The 21784-nt window shown below is 44.1% G+C and overlaps 1 protein-coding gene across 1 annotated transcript in view; it reads right to left on the reverse strand.

The window, feature by feature from the left end:
* Window positions 1–351: 351 nt before the first annotated feature.
* ALG6 (ALG6 alpha-1,3-glucosyltransferase) overlaps window positions 352–21784 on the reverse strand; it is a 67986-nt gene continuing 46553 nt past the window's right edge. The window contains exons 12-14 of the mRNA XM_073593818.1: window positions 11905–11973; window positions 8549–8747; window positions 352–714 (exon numbers count right to left, since the gene is read on the reverse strand). Of these exons, the coding sequence (XP_073449919.1) occupies window positions 517–714; window positions 8549–8747; window positions 11905–11973 (466 nt within the window). The 3' untranslated portion in view covers window positions 352–516. The remainder of the gene's footprint in view (window positions 715–8548; window positions 8748–11904; window positions 11974–21784) is intronic.

Below are 21784 nucleotides of genomic sequence, written 5' to 3' on the forward strand. Positions count from 1 at the left end.
CCCCCTCTCCCTCCCTGCCTGTCAGGAATCCCCAGTGTAAACAGAGTAAAAGTGCTTGTAAAATGCTAGAATCCTCTCTATTACAGTAGTATATAAATGTACAATGTGTGCGTTTCTGTAATCTAATTGAATCAAATACATTTGGTACAGCGCCGCTCGGCGCTTCCGTGACCTACCGGACCTTTCTTCCCCGCTCAGACCACTGCAGAGGGAGGGGCCGAGATCCCCAGCTGACAGCTGGGAGAGGAGAAGAGAAGAGCAGCGGGAGGTCAGCTGAGTGTCACTGTACCGAAGGTATTTGACTCAATTAGATTACAGAAACACACACATTGTACATTATATACTACTGTAATAGAGAGGATTCTAGCATTTTACAACCACTTTAAAACTAGGGCTTATTTTCAGGGTAGGGCTTATATTGCAGCCCTCACTGAAAATCACAGTAGGTCTCATTTTCAGGGTAGGTCCTATTTTCAGGGCAACACAGTATTTGCAGAAAGGAAAGCAAAGAAATTTTTAATATGTTTTCTTCTTGCTTTGCTCATGTGCTCTGTCCCATAGATGAACTATATTAAAGTAGAAAAAGAACATTAGGAAGTGGGTGCAGGAGACAGCAGAGATGAGCACTGGGAAGAGGTCAGGGAGCGTAGGAGGCGGAGTCAAGGCACAGCTTCCTATGGTCAGGGCGGCCATCACCAACAAGGAGAGGAAGAGCTGTGGGGAGAAGAACAAACAACAAAACAATCCGATTATTGACTTAAACAATGCCATGAATACGGACTCGGCTAAACGGACAACTGTTGGTCTTGCGGTGGCAAAATCAGCGCCTAGAGTGAGGGGGTTAAACCCCGAGCATTTACACATCGCACATACTTCTGATTTAAATATATAGCACTCATGAGGCAGATTTAGCCGTCTCATATATACACTCTCCAATGACCTTCAGGCATTTCACACATCATCCATGAAGCATTCAGCGCCCCGGATGATTTACTAAAGCTTCTTCTGCAGGATCCCCGACTCTCTGGCACTGCTGCGGCTCACAGGTTTCAGGTTATGTGCACACTCTGGGCGATCGTGCATTATGTCTGTAGCGTGCTCAGCTAAAAGTGACCATGGTAGTCTGCTTTGCCAGATTAAATTATCTTTAAATGGTTATTAAAAAAGAAAAAAAAAAAAAAAAGAAAAAGCTGAAATTATTGCATTATACAGAGGGTAAAATAAGTATTGAACACGTCACCATTTTTCTGGGTAAATATATTTCTAAAGGTGCGATTGACATGAAATGTTCACCACATGTCAGTAACAACCCATACAATCCATACATACAAAGACACCAAAACAAACACTCACTCAGGTTGAACTAGATGGACTGGTGTCTTTATTCAAACTTACTAACTATGTAACTACCCTGTTTCCCTGAAAATAAGACCTAGCGTGATTGTCGGTGATGGCTGCAATATAAGCCTTACCCCCCAAATAAGCCCTACCCTGAAAATAAGACCTACAAGGACTTTAACTAGGGCTTATTTGGGGGGTAGGGCTTATATTGCAGCCATCACCGACAACCACGCTAGGTCTTATTTTCGGGGAAACAGGGTATGTAAAAAAAAAATATATTCAGAAATTAAGATATGTGTAATAAAATGGAATGACGCAGGGAAAAAGTATTGAACACGCCAACTGAAATGTATTTAATACTTGGTACAAAATCCTTTGTTGGCAATGACGGCTTCAAGACGCCTCCTGTATGGAGAAACTAGTCACATGCGTTGCTCAGGTGTGATTTTGGCCCATTTTCAAAATCTTGAAGGTTCTGTGGGCCTCTTCTATGAACTCTGATCTTTAGTTCCTTCCATAGATTTTCTATTGGATTCAAGTCAGGTGATTGGCTGGGCCATTCTAGAAGCTTTGTTTTCTCTTTCTTTGAAACCAGTTGAGAGTTTCCCTGGCTTTGTGTTTGGGATCATTGATTGCTGAAATGTCCTCCCTCGTTTCTTCTTCATCATCCTGGTAGATGGCAGCAGATTTTTTTATCAAGAAAGTCTTGGTACATTTTTACATTCATCCATCCTTCAATGATATGAAGTTTGCCAGAACCGTATGCTGAAAATTAGCCCCGCCCACACCATGATGTTCCCACCTCCAAACCTCACTGTTGGTAGGAGGGGTGTTTTTGGGGTGATGTGCTACTTGACCTCCAAACACGATGTGTATTATGGCATCCAAAGAGTTCCATTTTGGTCTCATCTGACCAGACTATATTCTCCCCGTATTTCACAGGCTTGTTTGGTTGTGCAGCAAACTTTAAACGAGCTTCAACATGCTTTTTCTTCAGCAATGGAGTCTTGCGTGGTGAGCGCGCATACAGATCATGGCAGTTGAACATTCCACCATTGTTTTCTTTAAAACAATTATACCTGCTAATTCCAGGTTTTTCTGAACCTCTCCACAAGTGGTCATTGGCTCTTGGACAACTCTGCGGATAATTCTTTTCACTCCTCTGTCAGAAATTGTGCAAGGAGCACCTAGTCGTGGCCGGTTTATGATGAAATTATGTTCTTTACAAGAATCTTAGTTGTTGGTCCAGTTGGTGAAAACAACACCCTTTCTAATGACACCTCATCCCAATGAAGACTAGATTTAAAAAAGAGAGTAGGGGGGATTTTTGCAGTGTCAGATATAGAGATATACACAATTGACTTCTTATGAATAAAATATAATATTTATTATCAAAATATACGTAAAAACGAAGACAAACAAGGCATACTGTAACTAGACAGTATGGAATTACAAGCATTTGGTGGTCAGCATCATATACAGAGAAATGTTGAATCACAGCAAAGAATATTGCACACTAGCCCGACATGTTTCGCTACTCAAGCTTCCTCAGGGGATGTGCAAGAGGTTTGTTATACTGATTTATTTAGTGGTCTCAGTATAACAAACCTCTTGCACATCCCCTGAGGAAGCTTGAGCAGCGAAACAGGTCGGGCTAGTGTGCAATATTCTTTGCTGTGATTCAACATTTCTCTGTATATGATGCTGGCCACCAAATGCTTGTAATTCCATACTGTATAGTTACAGTATGCCTTGTTTGTCTTCGTTTTTAAGTATATTTTGATAATAAATATTATATTTTATTCATAAGAAGTCAATTGTATATCTCTATATCTGACACCACAAAAATCCCCCCTACTCTCTTTTTTCGATCCATGTTCTTTACACTTCCGGATTATGGCCCCAACAGTGCTCACTAGAAAATTCAGAAGTTTAGTAATCCTTCTGTTACCAATGCCATCAGTATGTTTTTAAACAAAAAGGTTGCAAAGGTGTGGAGAACCCTTTGCTTTTACACATCATGAGATGTTTCTTGTGTGACACCTTGGTAATGAGACACCTTTTTAGATTTCAGCTGGTGTCTTGGCTTTCCATACTTTTTAGCACCTCCATTTCGTCATGTGTTCAATACTTTTTCCCTGTGTCATTACATTTTATTACACATAGCTTCATTTCTGAATTTAATTGTTTTGGTGTTTTTGTATGTATAGATTCCATGGGTTGTTACCGACGTGATGAAAATTTCATGTCAATCGCACCTTTAGGCCTTTTACACAGGGCATGTCCATATAGACGGACTCCGCTTGCTCAGCAGGGGATCGATCCGTTGATCTCCGCTGAGCAGGCGGATGACAGGTCCGTCTCCGCTTACTGTGCTGAGACGGACCTGTCAGAGCCCCGCTGTCCTCTTTGGGGAGATCAGATGAAAACGGATCCGCCTGTCCTTTTTCATCCGATTCCATCCGATCCGCCAGACGGATGTAAAATAGGGTTTCCATCTGTCTGGATTTGGTGGACCGGATTGGATAGCGTTGGATGTCAGCGGACATGTCACCATTGACATCCGTCACTCCATAGAGGTGAATGGAGCGTCCGATCAGGGCCGCCTGAAAAACGGGACAGGCGGACCTGATCAGACAGCATGTGTGAAAGGGGCCTTACCAATATATTTACGTGTTCAATACTTATTTTACCTGCTGTATATACCATAGTTTGTGGACTCTATAACTCTCCTACAGAATATACACAGATTTGGGTTTTTTTCACCAAAGAAATGTAGCAGAATACATTTTGGCCTAAATTTATAAAGAATGATTATTTGCAAAATTTTGTAACATACATAGTTACATAGTTACATAGTAGGTGAGGTTGAAAAAAGACACACGTCCATCAAGTCCAACCTATGTGTGTGATTATGCGTCAGTATTACATTACATATCCCTGTATGTTGCGGTCATTCAGGTGATTATCTAATAGTTTCTTGAAGCTATCAATGCTCCCCGCTGAGACCACCGCCTGTGGAAGGGAATTCCACATCCTTACCGCTCTTACAGTAAAGAACCCTCTACGTAGTTTAAGGTTAAACCTCTTTTCTTCTAATTGTAATGAGTGGCCCCGAGTCTTATTAAACTCTCTTCTGCGAAAAAGTTTTCTCCCTATTGTGGGGTGACCAGTACAGTATTTGTAAATTGAAATCATATCCCCTCTCAAGCGTCTCTTCTCCAGAGAGAATAAGTTCAACGATCGCAACCTTTCCTCATAACTAAGATCCTCCAGACCCTTTATTAGCTTTGTTGCCCTTCTTTGTACTCGCTCCATTTCCAGTACATCCTTCCTGAGGACCGATGCCCAGAACTGGACAGCATACTCCAGATGCGGCCGGACCAGAGTCTTGTAGAGCGGGAGAATTATCGTTTTATCTCTGGAGTTGATCCCCTTTTTTATGCCAATATTCTGTTTGCCTTATTAGCAGCAGCTTGGCATTGCATGCCATTGCTGAGCCTATCATCTACTAGGACTCCCAGGTCCTTTTCCATCCTAGATTCCCCCAGAGGTTCTCCCCCCAGTGTATAGATTGCATTCATATTTTTGCCACCCAAATGCATTATTTTACATTTTTCTACATTGAACCTCATTTGCCATGTAGTCGCCCACCCCATTAATTTGTTCAGGTCTTTTTGCAAGGTTTCCACATCCTGCGGGGAAGTTATTGCCCTGCTTAGCTTAGTATCGTCTGCAAATACAGAGATTGAACTGTTTATCCCATCCTCCAGATCGTTTATAAACAAATTAAATAGGATTGGTCCCAGCACAGAACCCTGGGGGACCCCACTACCCACCCCTGACCATTCTGAGTACTCCCCATTTATCACCACCCTCTGAACACGCCCTTGTAGCCAGTTTTCAATCCATGTACTCACCCTATGGTCCATGCCAACGCACCTTATTTTGTACAGTAAACGTTTATGGGGAACGGTGTCAAATGCTTTTGCAAAATCCAGATACACCACGTCTACGGGCCTTCCTTTATCTAGATGGCAACTCACCTCCTCATAGAAGGTTAATAGATTGGTTTGGCAAGAACGATTCTTCATGAATCCATGCTGATTACTGCTAATGATATCGTTCTTATTACTAAAATCTTGTATATAGTCCCTTATCATCCCCTCCAAGATTTTACATACTATTGATGTTAGGCTAACTGGTCTGTAACTCCCAGGGATGTTTTTTGGGCCCTTTTTAAATATTGGTGCTACATTGGCTTTTCTCCAATCAGCTGGTACCATTCCAGTCAATAGACTGCCTGTAAAAATTAGGAACAACGGTCTGGAAATCACCTGACTGAGTTCCCTAAGTACCCTCGGATGCAAGCCATCTGGTCCCGGTGATTTATTAATGTTAAGTTTCTCAAGTCTAATTTTAATTCCGTCCTCTGTTAACCATGGAGGTGCTTCCTGTGTTGTGTCATGAGGATAAACACTGCAGTTTTGGTTACTGAAGCCCCCCGTTTCACTCGTGAAGACTGAGGAGAAGAATAAATTCAATACCTTTGCCATCTCCCCATCCTTTGTAACCAGATGTCCTTCCTCATTCTTTATGGGGCCAATATGGTCTGTCCTCCCTTTTTTACTGTTTACATACTTAAAGAATTTCTTGGGATTTTTTTTGCTCTCCTCCGCTATGTGTCTTTCATGTTCTATCTTAGCCGTCCTAATTGCACCCTTACATTTCTTATTGCATTCTTTATAAAGTCTGAATGCTGAGGATGATCCCTCAACCTTGTATTTTTTGAAGGCCTTCTCCTTTGCTTTTATATGCATTTTTACATTGGAGTTAAGCCATCCAGGATTTTTGTTCGCTCTTTTAAATTTATTACCCAATGGGATACATTGGCTAATGCCCTTATTTAATATGCTCTTAAAGCAAACCCATCTCCCCTCCGTATTCTTTGTTCCTAATATTTTATCCCAATTTATGCCTTTTAGCAAGGTTTGTAGTTTAGGGAAGTTGGCTCTTTTGAAATTCAGTGTCTTTGTATTCCCTTTATGTTTCCTATTTGTGTGATTTATACTGAAACTAATTGACCTGTGATCGCTGTTACCTAAATTGCCCCGTATTTCCACATCTGTGATCAGGTCTGTATTGTTGGTAATCAGTAGATCCAGTAATGTTTTATTTCTAGTTGGTGCGTCTACCATCTGACCCATAAAATTGTCCTGCAAGACATTAAGGAACTGGCGAGCCTTAAATGAATGCGCGGTTCCCTCCGCCCAGTCTATGTCTGGATAATTAAAATCCCCCATTATAATAACACTTCCCATCCTTGCTGCTAATCCAATTTGTGATAGGAGATCCGTCTCCACTTCCTCCTTTTGGTTAGGGGGCCTATAGCATACTCCCAGTATTATTTTCCCCTTAGCTTCATCCCTTTGGAGCTCTACCCATAAGGATTCCACCTCCTCTCTAGCTCCCTCAGTGATGTCATCTCTCACATTCGCTTGTACATTATTCTTGATATATAGGCATACCCCTCCCCCTTTTTTACCCTCTCTATCCTTGCGGTATAGGGTATACCCTTGAATGTTTGCCAGCCAATCATGAGAGCTGTTGAACCAGGTCTCTGAAATTCCCACAAAATCCAAATCCTCCTCGTACATCAGTATCTCTAGTTCACCCATCTTGTCTGCCATGCTCCTGGCATTGGTGAACATGCCACATAGTTTAGACCGGTCGCATATTGTCCTCGTATTGGGTGTTTCAAAATTGCAACTAGGACTTGCTACTATACTCACCTTGTGTTTTTGTGCTTTGGTTAACCTACCACTAATGCCCCCAACACTACCCTCTGGAATATCATCCGCGCTGGCTATCACTGTCTCTGGACCCTCCCCCCCATCGCCTAGTTTAAAAACCCCTCTAACAAATGAAGAAAAACGCATTTTCTTCTTTTTCAAACTTTTTGGTCTTTCTTTATTTAACAAACCATAAAAAAAACAAGTGAGTAAATACCACCAAAAGAAAGCTCTTTGTCCCAAAAGGATAAAAATGTCATATGGGTACAGTGTTGCATGACCAATTGTCATTCAAAGTGTGACAGCGCTGAAAGCTGGCCTGGGCAGGAAGGGGGTGAAAGTGCCCGGTATTGAAATGGTTAAACAAAGCCAACTTTTCTTTAGTGTCGTAAAGCGCTCTGTCCCCTTAACTTCCCTTATATAAGACTGGTGGCTGTTATGTTGCCTGGCCACCGGGCCATGTAGCTTCCCTGCTGTCGTACTTTATACAGCGAATGGTGACGTAATTACGCCCAGCTCGCTGTAGTGGGTCATTCTCTTCCCCTGTGTGGAGGTGATGTGAGTATAGATCTAAAGTCCCCACTGGTGCTTGGAAGCTAAGCAATAGTCAGTGGAGCGCTATGACGTCATAGTCAGTGGAGCGCTATGACGTCATAGTCAGTGGAGCGCTATGACGTCATAGTCAGTGGAGCGCTATGACGTCATAGTCAGTGGAGCGCTATGACGTCATAGTCAGTGGAGCGCTATGACGTCATAGTCAGTGGAGCGCTATGACGTCATAGTCAGTGGAGCGAAGCGGCGTAAGGTAACTTTGTTTCGCCCAGCTGTGCCATTCTGCCACAGTACAACTGCAGTGGCTGCTCGGCAAGTGGTTAAAGTGTATTTTTTTCCCCCCAAACAATTGTGTTTGCAAAACTGCTGCGCAAATACCATGCAACATAAAAAAAAAAATGGCAACGACTGCCATTTTATTCCCTAGGGCAGTGATGGCGAACCTTGGCACTCCACGTTTTGGAACTACATTTCCCATGATGCTCTTGCACTCTGCAGTGTAGGTGAGCATCATGGGAAATGTAGTTTCGAAACATCTGAGGTGCCAAGGTTCGCCATCACTGCCCTAATGTCTCTGCTAAAAAAATAAAAATATGTAATATGTTTGGGGGTTCCAAGTAATTTTCTAGCAAAAAAATACTGAATTAAACCAGAAAGTGCCAGAAAAAGCCTGGTTTTCTCCTGTCTCTACTAGACAGTTCTGGAAGGTGTGGGAGGGACTGTGCAGTTTTCTACATAAACGTCCTAAGCTCCTGCAGATAGAGCTATAGCGATAGTGCTATCAATCCAAGCAGGTTTTGGGGGAGCTAGGCGTGGCCAGCCCCCGAGCATCCCCTTTCACACATTCAAATGAGCCTCCTTACCAGCAGACGGAGCAGACTCTCTGGAACTGTAAACCAGGTCAAATATTTCCTTATAGAGAGACAGAAAGCCTTCAACCTCAAGGCATCTTCAGAGGTTCTCTCATGGAAGGACAGGCAGGCGGCGGTCACCAGGAGGAACGCTAGCATTGTAATGCTGTATGCCAAGATGAGTCCGTCTTTCACCAGAAGGGGCAGCATGCTGTAGAGAAACACAAGATCAGAACTCCGGAAAGGCCATTAAAGTATAAACTAGGAGGGGCAAAGCATTGTTTTAGATTTGGAGAGAGTGGTTTAGGGATTAGATCCCCGGTCAGATTTTTATTTCTTTAAAATGACTGTAAAGGCTAATTCTCTGCATTAAGGTGAAAAACCTTTTCGGTGGAGTCCCCCTTTAATACTTACCTGAGCCTGATCTGTGCACGAGAGCTCTCTCTCGATGTCTGTCTCTCTCTCTCTCTCCCTCCCTCCCTCGATCTCTCTCCCTCCCTCGATCTCGAGCTCTCTCTCTCCCTCGATCGCTCTCCCTCGATCGCTCTCCCTCGATCGCTCTCCCTCGATCGCTCTCCCTCGATCGCTCTCGAGATCTCGCTCTCTCTCTCTCGAGATCTCGCTCTCTCTCTCTCTCTCTCGAGATCTCGCTCTCTCTCTCTCTCTCTCGAGATCTCGATCTCTCTCTCTCTCTCTCGAGATCTCGATCTCTCTCTCTCGAGATCTCGATCTCTCTCTCTCTCTCGAGATCTCGATCTCTCTCTCTCTCGAGAGAGAGAGATCTCGATCTCTCCCTCTCTCTCTCGAGAGAGAGATCTCGATCTCTCCCTCTCTCTCTCGAGAGAGAGATCTCGATCTCTCTCTCGAGAGAGAGAGATCTCGATCTCTCCCTCTCTCTCGAGAGAGAGATCTCGATCTCTCCCTCTCTCGAGAGAGAGATCTCGATCTCTCCCTCTCTCTCGAGAGAGATCTCGATCTCTCCCTCTCTCTCGAGAGAGATCTCGATCTCTCCCTCTCTCTCGAGAGAGATCTCGATCTCTCCCTCTCTCTCGAGAGAGATCTCGATCTCTCCCTCTCTCTCGAGAGAGATCTCGATCTCTCCCTCTCTCTCGAGAGAGATCTCGATCTCTCCCTCTCTCTCTCGAGAGATCTCGATCTCTCCCTCTCTCTCTCGAGAGATCTCGATCTCTCCCTCTCTCTCTCGAGAGAGATCTCGATCTCTCCCTCTCTCTCTCGAGAGAGATCTCGATCTCTCCCTCTCTCTCTCGAGAGAGATCTCGATCTCTCCCTCTCTCTCTCGAGAGAGATCTCGATCTCTCCCTCTCTCGAGAGAGATCTCGATCTCTCCCTCTCTCGAGAGAGATCTCGATCTCTCCCTCTCTCGAGAGAGATCTCGATCTCTCCCTCTCTCGAGAGAGATCTCGATCTCTCCCTCTCTCGAGAGAGATCTCGATCTCTCCCTCTCTCGAGAGAGATCTCGATCTCTCCCTCTCTCGAGAGAGATCTCGATCTCTCCCTCTCTCGAGAGAGATCTCGATCTCTCCCTCTCTCTCTCTCGAGATCTCTCCCTCGATTTCTCCCTCGATCTCTCCCTCGATCTCGACTCAATGACAGCAGCGGGAGCCATTGGCTCCCGCTGCTGTCAATCAAATCCAATGACAAAAGAAGTGGGCAGGTGGGTCTGAGTGTATGGTCTCTCGATCTCTCCCTCTCTCCCTCGATCTCTCCCTCGATGTCTCCCTCGATGTCTCCCTCGATCTCAACTCAATGACAGCAGCGGGAGCTGCAATGACAAAAGAAGTGGGCAGGTGGGTCTGAGTGTATGGTGTGTGTTAACAGACTCACACAGTGCAGCTTGGCATCGTACCCTAGCAAGCGGCTTGCCAAGAGCACCGGCGGGGGACTCCAGAAGAGGAGGATCGAGGTTGCTCTTTGCACAGAGCAGGCAAGTATGCCATGTTTTTTTTTTTTTTAAATAACAAAGTACCTTTACAGTCACTTTACAAGTATTATTGTCTGCAACTACACTTTAATACTTGTAGGCTTTTTAAAGTAGATCTAAATCTAAAACCAAAAAATGTAATATATTGCAGCTTACTAGTCCTTGGTGTGGTGGCTACATTAGTTTTTCTTTTTTTGCCCAAGCTTCTTTTGCTTTATTTTCACACAATCCTGCACATAGCCAACCAGGGACAGGAAGCGTGCTATGCCACACAAACATGTCTGTGTCTCTTCTCCTCCATTAGCAGGGCGGGGTGCTTTACAAAAGACATTTAGGAAAGACAATATTCTTCAGGTCAGCTTAGAGGAAGTGATGAGGATGCTGCATTTCCTGGCGGGATCAACAGATATTTTCTGTATTTGCAAAAAATGTTCCTAGCTTTAAAATACAATGATGATTCCTTTAGCGTTTACTTCCTGGAATCCATCTGCTCTTAGCTCAGGCATGCAGGCAGGAGAGTGTACTTAGCCGACTCCTGGGATGTATGACATTATTTGCCTAGGCCTGGAACTTAGGAAGTAACTCAATTAAAAAAAAAAAAAAAAAAAACAACTGTTTAAAACCATAAATATAATTTCCTATCTATTTACTAAGGCTAGCAGCATGAGGATTACAAATGGTCAATCTTGATTGAGAGATTGAGTTTCAAATGGGCAAGTCCACCTTTCTGACCATGTTTCATGTCACACCCATTTGTAGAGTGTAAAATGTTTACATTCCCCAGCCCCCCACCCCCACCCTTACCTGAATTGTGGGGTTCTTCTGCCCACAACTCCACCCACACAGCTGTGTCATCCTCTGTGATTGGACAGCTATAAGACCCATCTGCTACTGTAGCAGAGCAACGTACAGTTCTCAAATGGAGCACAAGTGGGGTGAAGTCACCACACAATCCATTGATTATTTCCTCCAGCTCAAAAAGCGAAGGTCAGTACCTCCTCCGTATGGACCTTGGCTGAAGAAAGGTGTGCAGAGACCCAAGCATTGCGGAGCCTGACCCACCAGGCTCCACCCCCTACAGGCTGCCTGTAGAAAACTGCAGGAGGGGGCGGAGACAAGACCAGTCCACCCTGTACAAGGAGAGAGGGCAGAGCTGTGGGAGGGACCCATTAGGCCCCACCCACTACAGGCTGCCTGTAGAAAACTACAGAAGGGGGCGGAGACAAGACCAGTCACCCTGCACAAGAAGAGAGAGCAGCAGTGATCGGTCTTTATTACAGGAAGGAAAAGTCTCACACTGGATTACTGCACAGATCTGGAAGAAATGCACAAAGCACACCAAGATTCACGGGACAACACGCATGATTCTTGTATGTATTCTGCATTCAGCTGTAAACATTTGATTCTACTTAGGAATGGCAGTTACCTGAATGTGGAAGTGAGTAAAAACCACGTAGACATCAGAGGAATCTCATTGAGGAGAAAGCAGACCGGCCTAAAATGAGGAACATAAATATAAAATCAGCAGTCTGTAGCAGACATTTGGAATTACTGCAACATTTACCTGGAAATTCTTGGTGAATAAACTTTTGAACTTGCATGCTGTTCCATATTTTCATTATTATGGGTCATACACAGGCTTATAAATGCTAATCTATAATGCTCATTAGTAGGATTTGTTTTCCTGCTTAAAGACCCTGTCACCAAATTAAAAAAATGTAATTAAAAGTAAAAAAGCAGAGAAAAAGCAAGTCATTTAAAAGATTACTTGCAATTTTTTTTCTTTGCAATTCCATAGCACAGCCCCCTCCCCCTTCCATTTCATGGCGCTGTGTTCTGGGAGCATTTAAATACTGTGTGATGGCCCAGCTCCTCCACCACTCTGCCACAGCAATGATAACATCACATCCAAGAGACGCTAACCTGCAAGTGTGAAAGGGGACATCTGCACTGATAATGAGGGCAAAATCATCAGTGTCCTGATTATCAGTGCAGCCCCAACAGTGTCGCCTCACCGGTGTTCATCAGTGCCGCCCAACAGTGTCGCCTCACCGGTGTTCATCAGTGCCGCCCAACAGTGTCGCCTCACCGGTGTTCATCAGTGCCGCCCAACAGTGTCGCCTCACCGGTGTTCATCAGTGCCGCCCAACAGTGTCGCCTCACCGGTGTTCATCAGTGCCGCCCCATCAGTTGTGCACATTAGTGCTCATCAGTGCCGCCCCATCATTTGTGCCCATTAGTGCTCATCAGTGCCGCCCCATCAGTTGTGCCCATTAGTGCTCATCAGTGCCGCCCCATCAGTTGTGCCCATTAGTGCTCATCAGTGCCGCCCCATCAGTTGTGCCCATTAGTGCACATCAGTGCCGCCCCATCAGTTGTGCCCATTAGTGCACATCAGTGCCGCATATCAGTTGTGCCCATTAGTGCACATCAGTGCCGCATATCAGTTGTGCCCATTAGTGCACATCAGTGCCGCATATCAGTTGTGCCCATTAGTGCACATCAGTGCCGCATATCAGTTGTGCCCATTAGTGCACATCAGTGCCGCATATCAGTTGTGCCCATTAGTGCACATCAGTGCCGCATATCAGTTGTGCCCATTAGTGCACATCAGTGCCGCATATCAGTTGTGCCCATTAGTGCACATCAGTGCCGCATATCAGTTGTGCCCATTAGTGCACATCAGTGCCGCATATCAGTTGTGCCCATTAGTGCACATCAGTGCCGCATATCAGTTGTGCCCATTAGTGCACATCAGTGCCGCATATCAGTTGTGCCCATTAGTGCACATCAGTGCCGCATATCAGTTGTGCCCATTAGTGCACATCAGTGCCGCATATCAGTTGTGCCCATTAGTGCACATCAGTGCCGCATATCAGTTGTGCCCATTAGTGCACATCAGTGCCGCATATCAGTTGTGCCCATTAGTGCACATCAGTGCCGCATATCAGTTGTGCCCATTAGTGCACATCAGTGCCGCATATCAGTTGTGCCCATTAGTGCACATCAGTGCCGCATATCAGTTGTGCCCATTAGTGCACATCAGTGCCGCATATCAGTTGTGCCCATTAGTGCACATCAGTGCCGCATATCAGTTGTGCCCATTAGTGCACATCAGTGCCGCATATCAGTTGTGCCCATTAGTGCACATCAGTGCCGCATATCAGTTGTGCCCATTAGTTCACATCAGTGCCGCCCCATCAGTTGTGCCCATTAGTGCACATCAGTGCCACATATCAGTTGTGCCCATTAGTGCACATCAGTGCCGCATATCAGTTGTGCCCATTAGTTCACATCAGTGCCGCCCCATCAGTTGTGCCCATTAGTGCACATCAGTGCCACATATCAGTTGTGCCCATTAGTGCACATCAGTGCCGCATATCGGTTGTGCCCATTAGTGCACATCAGTGCCGCATATCGGTTGTGCCCATTAGTGCCGCATATCAGTTGTGCCCATTAGTGCACATTATTATTATTATTATTCAGGATTTATATAGCGCCAACAGTTTACGCAGCGCTTTACAATATAAAAGGGAGACAATACAGTTATAATATAATACAATACAATACAATAGGATTAAGAGGGCCCTGCTCAGAAGAGCTTACAATCTAATAGGGTGGGGCAGGTGGTACAAAAGGTTGTAACTGTGAGGAATGAGCTGGTGGAAGTGGTAGGAGATTAGTTGGAGACGTGATAGGCGTTCCTGAAGAGATGAGTTTTCAGGGATCGCCTGAAGGTAGCAAGAGTAGGGGATAGCCGGATAGATGGAGGTAGCGAGTTCCAGAGGATGGGAGAGGCTCTGGAGAAATCCTGGAGACGAGCATGGGAGGAGGAGATGAGAGAGCTTGAAAGCAGGAGGTCTTGAGAAGAGCGGAGAGGTCGATTTGGGTGATATTTGGAGACAAGATTAGTGATGTAGCTTGGGGCAGAGTTGTGAATGGCTTTGTATGTTGTGGTTAGAATTTTGAATTTAATTCGCTGGGTGATTGGGAGCCAGTGCAGGGATTGGAGGAGAGGGTTGGCAGACACTGAGCGGTTGGTAAGGTGGATAAGTCTGGCAGCAGCATTCATGATAGACTGAAGAGGGGATAGCCTATGGAGCGGTAGGCCAATGAGAAGGGAGTTGCAATAGTCAAGGCGAGAGATAACAAGGGAGTGAATGAGGAGCTTGGTGGTTTCATTTGTTAAAAAGGGGCGAATTTTAGAGATGTTACGGAGGTGAATTCTACAAACTTTTGACAGCGATTGGATTTGAGGCTGAAATGACAAGTCGGAGTCTAGGATTACACCTAGTACCCTGGCGTGAGGGGAGGGACTGATGGTTGCATTGTTGATTTTGACGGAAAAGTCATGGAGGGGGGCACGGGCGGGGGGGAATATTAATAGCTCAGTTTTAGAGAGATTTAGTTTAAGGAAGTGGTGCGACATCCATGCTGATATGTCAGTTAGTAAGTTAGTAATGCGAGAGGAGACTGAAGGAGTGAGGTGAGGAGTAGACAGATAGATTTGGGTGTCATCAGCGTATAAGTGGTATTGGAAGCCGTGGGCAGTTATTAGGTGACCAAGGGAGGTGGTGTAGATAGAGAAGAGAAGGGGTCCAAGAACCGAGCCTTGGGGGACCCCCACAGAAAGGGGCCATGGAGAGGAGGAGACAGAGTTGTAGGTGACACTGAAGGAGCGCTGTGATAAATAGCCAGAGAACCAGGATAGAGCAGAATCTCGGAGGCCAAGGGAATGTAGTTTATTGAGAAGGAGCGGGTGGTCAACAGTATCAAAGGCCGCAGAGAGGTCAAGTAGTAGGAGTATGGAGTACTGGCTGTTGGTTTTAGCAGTTAGTAAATCGTTAGTGAGTTTTAGTAAGGTAGTTTCCGTGGAGTGCTGCGAGCGAAAGCCAGACTGTAAGGGGTCAAGAAGGTTATTTTCATTGAGGTAGGAGCTAATACGGTTGTAGACTAAGCGTTCTAGAAGTTTAGAGGTGAATGGGAGTAATGAGATGGGTCTTAAGTTGTTCAGGTCGGTAGGGTCCAGTGAGGGCTTTTTAAGAATGGGAGTGATCTGCGCATGTTTTAGAGGGGAGGGGAAAATGCCACTAGAAAGGGAGAGATTGAAGATGTGGGTGAGGGAGCATAGGATAGAAGAAGAGGGTCAGTGCCGCATATCAGTTGTGCCCATTAGTGCACATCAGTGCCGCATATCAGTTGTGCCCATTAGTGCACATCAGTGCCGCACCATCAGTTGTGCCCATTAGTGCATATCAGTGCTGCCCCATCAGTTGTGCCTATAAGTGCCCATCAGTTGTGCCCATCAGTTGTGCCCATCAGTTGTTTCCAATTAATTGTGCCCATCAGTTGTGCTGCCCCATCAGTTGTGCCCATCAGTTGTGCCGCCCCATCAGTTGTGCCACCCCATCAGTGCAGGAGAAAAATTACTTGTTAGCAAAATTTTATAATAAAAAACAAAAAGTTTTTTTTTTTTTTTTCAAAAATGTTTTTTTTCCCCATTTGTTAGCAAAAAATAAAACCCAATGATGATTAAATACCACCAAAAGAAAGATCTATTTGTGTGAAAAAAAATGATAAAAATGTTGTTTGGGTACAGTGTTTTATGGCCGTGCAACTGTCATTCAAAGTGTGACAGCGCTGAAAACTGGCCTGGTCAGGAATGGGGTGAAAGTGCCCAGAAGGCAAGTAGTAAAACAGACACAATAAAACACTTTCAATGCCATATTTACCAGACCAGAAAGAGCAAATAAAAATAATTTTTGCAATTGTAACTTGATGAATTAAATGTTAACTTATTTTTGAAAAACACCCCCCTCATGCAGACAGGGTCCTTAGCAGATATCAGGTGCCCAAGGTCCCAGTGCTGCAAGACAAGAGCGCCAACCCTTTAGCCAAGACTCATTATTTCTGCACACGGTCAGTTGTCTGAAACTGTTGCAAAATGCAAATATAAAAAAAACACCTTTCCTGTTTTTGTATTGCTTAGCAGGTGCTGGAATTTGTAGTTCTATGCCAGGTGCAATGCCCCATCCCACCTCTTCTCCACAACAGAGGGAGTTTAAAACAAACTGCAAAACCCCCCCACCCCACCCCATGAAAGGAACCTGCAGCCAATTTCCTCACCTAAACAAATGTAGGTGTCACTTCCTCCTCTCTGTGCAATTTGTGAGCCGCTGGCCGGGGTGACAAACCCTTTTGTGGTCATCTCAGCTTGTGAAGTGTTGTGTAAACAAGGCTATCCGAGGCTCGTTACAGGCAATTACCAAAGAATTACCGCAGATTAGGCCGTTCACATATCACTGACAACCGGTCAATGAAACTCAGCAGAGGGCCAGCGTGAGAAACAAGATGGCCACTGATTGCATGATTATCCCGCTCATTAGAATAAGAAAGAACTGCAATCAGAGTGCGTTCCCTCACAAGGTACACAGAGGAGGATTCCTAATGAACTTTTATGTACTCTTTTTGTGTTCTTCTCTGAAACGTCCTCTGTGTGCCCCGTTTACACCAGACAAGTGTGTTTTGGAGGAAAAATATAGACATGTATTGTAATTTTATGCAACCTCAAAAGCAACATTTCAACAGGTTTCGTCCCCCCCCCCCCCAAAAAAAAGAAAAAAGTAGGTATTTAATTATCATTATTAGTAGTAGTATACCATAATAATTAGGTAATTATGATCAAAAATAAAATAAAAGATTAAATTAAAAATTATTAAATAAAAAAAAAGGTAGGTATTGATTATTAATAGTAGTACAGCGAGGGAAAAAAAGTATTTGACCCCCTGCTGATTTTGTACGTTTGCCCACTGACAAAGAAATGATCAGTCTATAATTTTAATGGTCGGTTTATTTTAACAGTGAGAGACAAAATAACAAAAATATCCAGAAAAACACATTTCAAAAAAGTTATAAAATTGATTCACATTTTAATGAATGAAATAATTACCATATTTATCGGCGTATAAAATGCACCCCAATTTTAGGAGGGAAGTTTAAAGCGGAGTTCCACCCAAAAATGGAACTTCCGCTTTAAGCACTCCTCGCCCCCTTACATGACACATTTGGCATGTATTTTTTTTTTTTTGGGGGGGGGGGGGGGGTTTCTTTAGGAGGGGGACTTCCTGTCCCACTTCCTCCTTCTGCCCAGGGACCGCCAAGGCGACTCCTCCTTTCGCCTTAGGTGGTCCCTCCCTCTAGGCGATCTCCTGGGACACGTTCCAGGAGATCGCCTGTCCACTCCGGGAGAGCAGCGCGCCTCGCGCATGCGCCGTGCGTGCCCGGCCGTGAAGCCGAAAGCTGTCACGCATATTGCGATTTTTAGTACCAAAAATATGTAGAAGAATACAAATCGGCCTAAACTGAGGAAAAAAATAGCTTTTTAAAAAAAAAAAAAAAAAAAAAAAAAAAAAAAAAATGGGGATATTTATTACAGCAAAAAGTACAAAATATTGTGTTTTTTTCAAAATTGTCAATCTTCTTTTGTTTATAGAGCAAAAAATTAAAACCACAGAGATGATCAAATACCACCAAAAGAAAGCTCTATTTGTGGGGGGAAAAAAAAAAAATGACGTCAATTTTGTTTGGGTACAATGTTGCACGACCGCGCAATTGTCAGTTAAAGCGACGCAGTGCCATATCGCAAAAAAATGGCCTGGTCATTGAGCAGCCAAATCTTCTGGGGCTGAAGTGGTTAAGGTCTGGAGACTGACTAGGCCACTTCAGGACCTTAATGTGCTTCTACTTTGTTTTTGGGTCATTGTCATGCTGGAATGCCCATCCACAGCCCATTTTCAATGCCCTGGCTGAGGGAAGGAGGTTCTCACCCAAGATTTGACGGTTTCTGCCTCCATGACAGTGGGGATGGTGTTCTTGGGCACACCCCCTTCCCAATCACAGCCTGCCCCAGACACCCCTTCCCTGCCAATCACAGCCTGCCTCTGGCACATCCCCCCTCCCAATCACAGCCTGCCTCTGGCACACTCCCCCCCCCCCCCCCACCCATTCACAGCCTGCCTCTGGCACACTCCCCCCCCCCCACCCCACCCATTCACAGCCTGCCTCTGGCACACTCCCCCCCCCCCCCACCCATTCACAGCCTGCCTCTGGCACACTCCCCCCCCCCCCACCCATTCACAGCCTGCCTCTGGCACACTTCCCCCCCCCCCACCCATTCACACCCTGCCTCTGGCACACTCCCCCCCCACCCCACCCATTCACAGCCTGCCTCTGGCACACTCCCCCCCCCCCCCCCACCCATTCACAGCCTGCCTCTGGCACACTCCCCCCCCCCCCCACCCATTCACAGCCTGCCTCTGGCACACTCCCCCCCCCCACCCATTCACAGCCTGCCTCTGGCACACACCCCCCCCTCTCAATCACAGCCTGCCTCTGGCACCCCCCTCCCCCAACTAATCACAGCCTGCCTCTCGCCTCAGGTTGAACAGATGATGGAGTACAGACACATGGTGTGTCTGCACAGTGTCCTGTAACCCCAAACCCTCACTATCAGGAAGAGGAGATGCATGCTCACAGTACAGAACTTTTTACCTTTGTTAAGGAAAGGTCATTTCTGAAACTAAGCAAAATCAGTTATGGTACCTGCTTAGTTATGACTGTATTTGAAAGTGAACGTACAATGTTAAAGACACAACTACTTTAACCACTTTATGACCGCCCACTCGCACTGTACAGGTACGTCACTGCCTTCTTCTCGATTCAGGGCACATGTGTTCCCCCCCCCCCCCTTCCTCAGAGAGAATGAGCAAATACAGTTTTAATAAAAGGCAGCGCATAATACGCACACACTTAACCCCTCGATTACCCCGAGATGTTAACCCCTTCCCAGCCAGTGTCATTAGTACAGTGACAGTGTATAATATTAGTACTGATCACTGTATTTGTGTCACTGGAGATGTCAGTGTCAGTTAATCAGTTCCCACCCAGTGTCAGTTAATGTCGGATTGCCCCCCACACTATCACAGTCCCACTATAAGCTGCTGATCGCCGCCATTACTAGTATAAAAAAAGAAATCAATAAAAAATTCCAGCATATACACCAGTGTATAATATTACCATAGTTTATAGACACTATAATTTTCACACAAACATGTAGCAGAATACATTTTGGCCTAAATGTATTTTAAATTATATAAATTTCAATTGGGTACATTCAGTAGTGTATTTTGGTTTTCTGCTACCATAGGTAAGAGTAAAATTGGGCGCCCCCCCCACCTCCACCTAAATTTGTCCCACCCCAGCCGCTTTAAAATTGCGCACGCTCATGCGAGCACAGGAGGGACACTTTTATTGCTGTCACAAGGAATGTAAACATGCTTGGGACAGCAATAGGTATGTAACCGGTCCTCTTTATGGAGAAATCTGGGGTCTGTAAGATCCCAAATCCCCCCTCTGCACTTAAAAGCATTCAAAACGTTAAAAGGAACCTATATTGGTATTTGCACCATCAGATTGCTTATTATAGCTTCTTCTTTGTAATTTTATTATATTTTACTTTGTAATTTCTTGGAAAATAATAAAAATCAGATAAAAAAAAATAAATAAAATATATATAAAAAAAAAAAATAAAATATATATAAAAAAAAATAAATAAAATATATATAAAAAAAAAAATAAATAAAATATATATATATATATAAAAAAAAAATATATATATTATATATATATATATATATATATATATATATATATATATATATATATATATATATATATATATATATATATATATATATATATATATATATATATATATTTCTCACACAGGGAGAGAATCTGCTGCTGAAAAGGTACTGTTATATTCAAGCTAAATTATATGTTCTTATGCTATATGTTATAAGGTAATAATTTATTATTTATCTATTTACTGTGAAATTACTGGTTGGAAGTTATAACTTCAAACTTCAGTAATTTGTCCGTTAAGCCACCTGCTTGAGTACAGTTTTAGAAAATACAGTAAATTACCTTAACACTTATGCCGTGTACACACGACCGGACTTTTCGACTGAACTGGTCAGACAGAACGAATCCGTTGGACAATTCGATCGTGTGTGGGCTTCATCGGACCTTTTCTGCCGAAAAATCTGTCGGACTTTAGAAATAGAACATGTTTCAAATCTTTCTGACGGACTCGAGTCCGATCGAAAAATCCGTTCGTCTGTATGCTAGTCCGACGGACAAGAAAGGACGCTAGGGCAGCTTATTGGCTACTGGCTATGAACTTCCTTATTCTAGTCCGGTCGTACGTCATTACGTTCGAAACGATCGGACTTTGGTGGGATCGTGTGTAGGCAAGTCCGCTTCGTTGGAACTCCGTTGAAAAGTCCTTCGGGGTTCAGTCCGATGAAAAGTCCGGTCGTGTGCACGCGGCATTACACTTACTTATGGTAATTAACCCTTTCTGACACTTCTCTTTTACATGTAAAAATCATCATTTTTTTTGCTAGAAAATTACTCAGAACACCCAAACATTATATATATACACACACACACACACACACACACACACACACACACACACACACACACACACACACACACACACACACACACACACACACACACACAGAGAGAGAGAGTAAAACCTTGGTTTGAGAGCGTTTTGCAAGACAAACAACATTTTAAAATAAATTTCGACTTGTTATACAAGTAGCGTCATGTCACAACTGAGTATATAAAAGAAGAGAGGCGCCTCTAAGTGTAGCAATATGGTTACATTTAAAGAAGGTACAACATTTAGCAACATATTTCTACACTTAGAGGCGCCTCTCTTCTCTTTTATACTCTGGAGCTCCTGCTGGATTTTGCTTCTAATCACCTTGTGGAGGCTTCCATTTGTGGATGGACATTTTATGGTTACACAACCTGATCACATTACTATAATCTTTTTATATGGACTTTAACCGCTTCACCCCCGGAAGAATTTACCCCCTTCCTGACCAGAGCACTTTTTGCGATTTGGCACTGCGTCGCTTTAACTGAAAATTGCGCCAAGTGCGACAAGTGCGACGTGGCTCTCAAACAAAATTGATGTCCTTTTTTTTCTCACAAATAGAGTTTTCTTTTGGTGGTATTTGATCACCTCTGCGGTTTTTATTTTTTGCGCTATAAACAAAATAAGAGCGACAATTTTGAAAAAAAAAAAAAACGAATTATTTTTTACTTTTTGCTATAATAAATATCCCCCAAAAATATATAAAAAAACGTTTTTTTTCCTCAGTTTAGGCCGATACGTATTCTTCTACATATTTTTGGAAAAAAAAAAAAAAAAAATCGCAATAAGCGTT

This window comes from Aquarana catesbeiana, linkage group LG07, assembly GCF_042186555.1.
Source record: "Aquarana catesbeiana isolate 2022-GZ linkage group LG07, ASM4218655v1, whole genome shotgun sequence".
In the NCBI taxonomy this organism is placed as follows: Eukaryota; Metazoa; Chordata; class Amphibia; order Anura; family Ranidae; genus Aquarana; species Aquarana catesbeiana.